At 39.3% G+C, this 860-nt stretch overlaps 1 protein-coding gene across 1 annotated transcript in view; it reads left to right on the top strand.

The window, feature by feature from the left end:
* Nucleotides 1-860, top strand: part of LOC107758710 (protein numb homolog) — an 81,854-nt gene that overhangs the window by 75,650 nt on the left and 5,344 nt on the right. Inside the window, exon 7 of the mRNA XM_016576510.1 lies at nt 472-676. Within this exon, the coding sequence (XP_016431996.1) occupies nt 472-676 (205 nt within the window). The remainder of the gene's footprint in view (nt 1-471; nt 677-860) is intronic.

Below are 860 nucleotides of genomic sequence, written 5' to 3'. Positions count from 1 at the left end.
CGAGTGAAAATCCAATTTTGGGGGGGGGGGGGGGTGGAGACTGATGTGTTCTCAGAATTGCGAGTAATTCTGAGAATTATAATTATATTTATTTCTCAGAATTGCGAGTAGATAAAAAGTCGCAATTACCATTTTTATTTTTTATTCAGTGGCGGAAACGGTCTTCCATACAAAACTGTACTGGAATAAAAATAAATAAATAAATAAAAACGTTTTGCTCAAAACTTACCAAAATGAAAAATTATTTATAATCCCTGTACAAGAGAGACTTGGTGTTGTTTCCAAAAAAAGAGAGCTAAAATGAGTTAAAAAAAATATCGCCGTATCAGATATCGGCATATGATTTAATGCTATGAAAATGAATAATATTTATATCATTAATTATTTATGATATGTATAATTAAACCCACAAGCCTTCGGTTCATATGAAGACTGTGTTTTTGTATTTGTAATGGTTGGTGTTGGTCTCAGGGCGAGCGTCTGAGCCATGCGGTGGGCTGTGCGTTTGCAGCGTGTCTGGAGCGCAAACAGAAGAGGGAGAAGGAGTGTGGGGTCACGGCCACTTTCGATGCCAACCGCACCACTTTCACACGGGAGGGATCCTTCCGCGTCACCACAGCCACGGAGCAGGCCGAGCGAGAGGAGGTCATGAGACAACTGCAGGATGCTAAGAAAGGTGTGTGTGAGAGATTTAATACAGTGCCCTTGAATAGTTCTGGATCCTTAAAGGGGTCATATGATGTTGCTAAAAAGAACATTATTTTGTGTATTTGGAATGTGTTTATGCGGTTTAAGGTTAAAAAAACACATTATTTTCCACATACTGTACATTATTGTTTCTCCTCTATGCCCCGCCTTTC

The sequence above is a fragment of the Sinocyclocheilus rhinocerous genome, unplaced genomic scaffold (assembly GCF_001515625.1).
Source record: "Sinocyclocheilus rhinocerous isolate Xijiao unplaced genomic scaffold, SAMN03320098_v1.1 scaffold2882, whole genome shotgun sequence".
Lineage (NCBI taxonomy): Eukaryota > Metazoa > Chordata > Actinopteri > Cypriniformes > Cyprinidae > Sinocyclocheilus > Sinocyclocheilus rhinocerous.
Note: the sequence above shows the minus strand (reverse complement) of the source record. Positions and strands in the feature narration are given on the sequence as shown.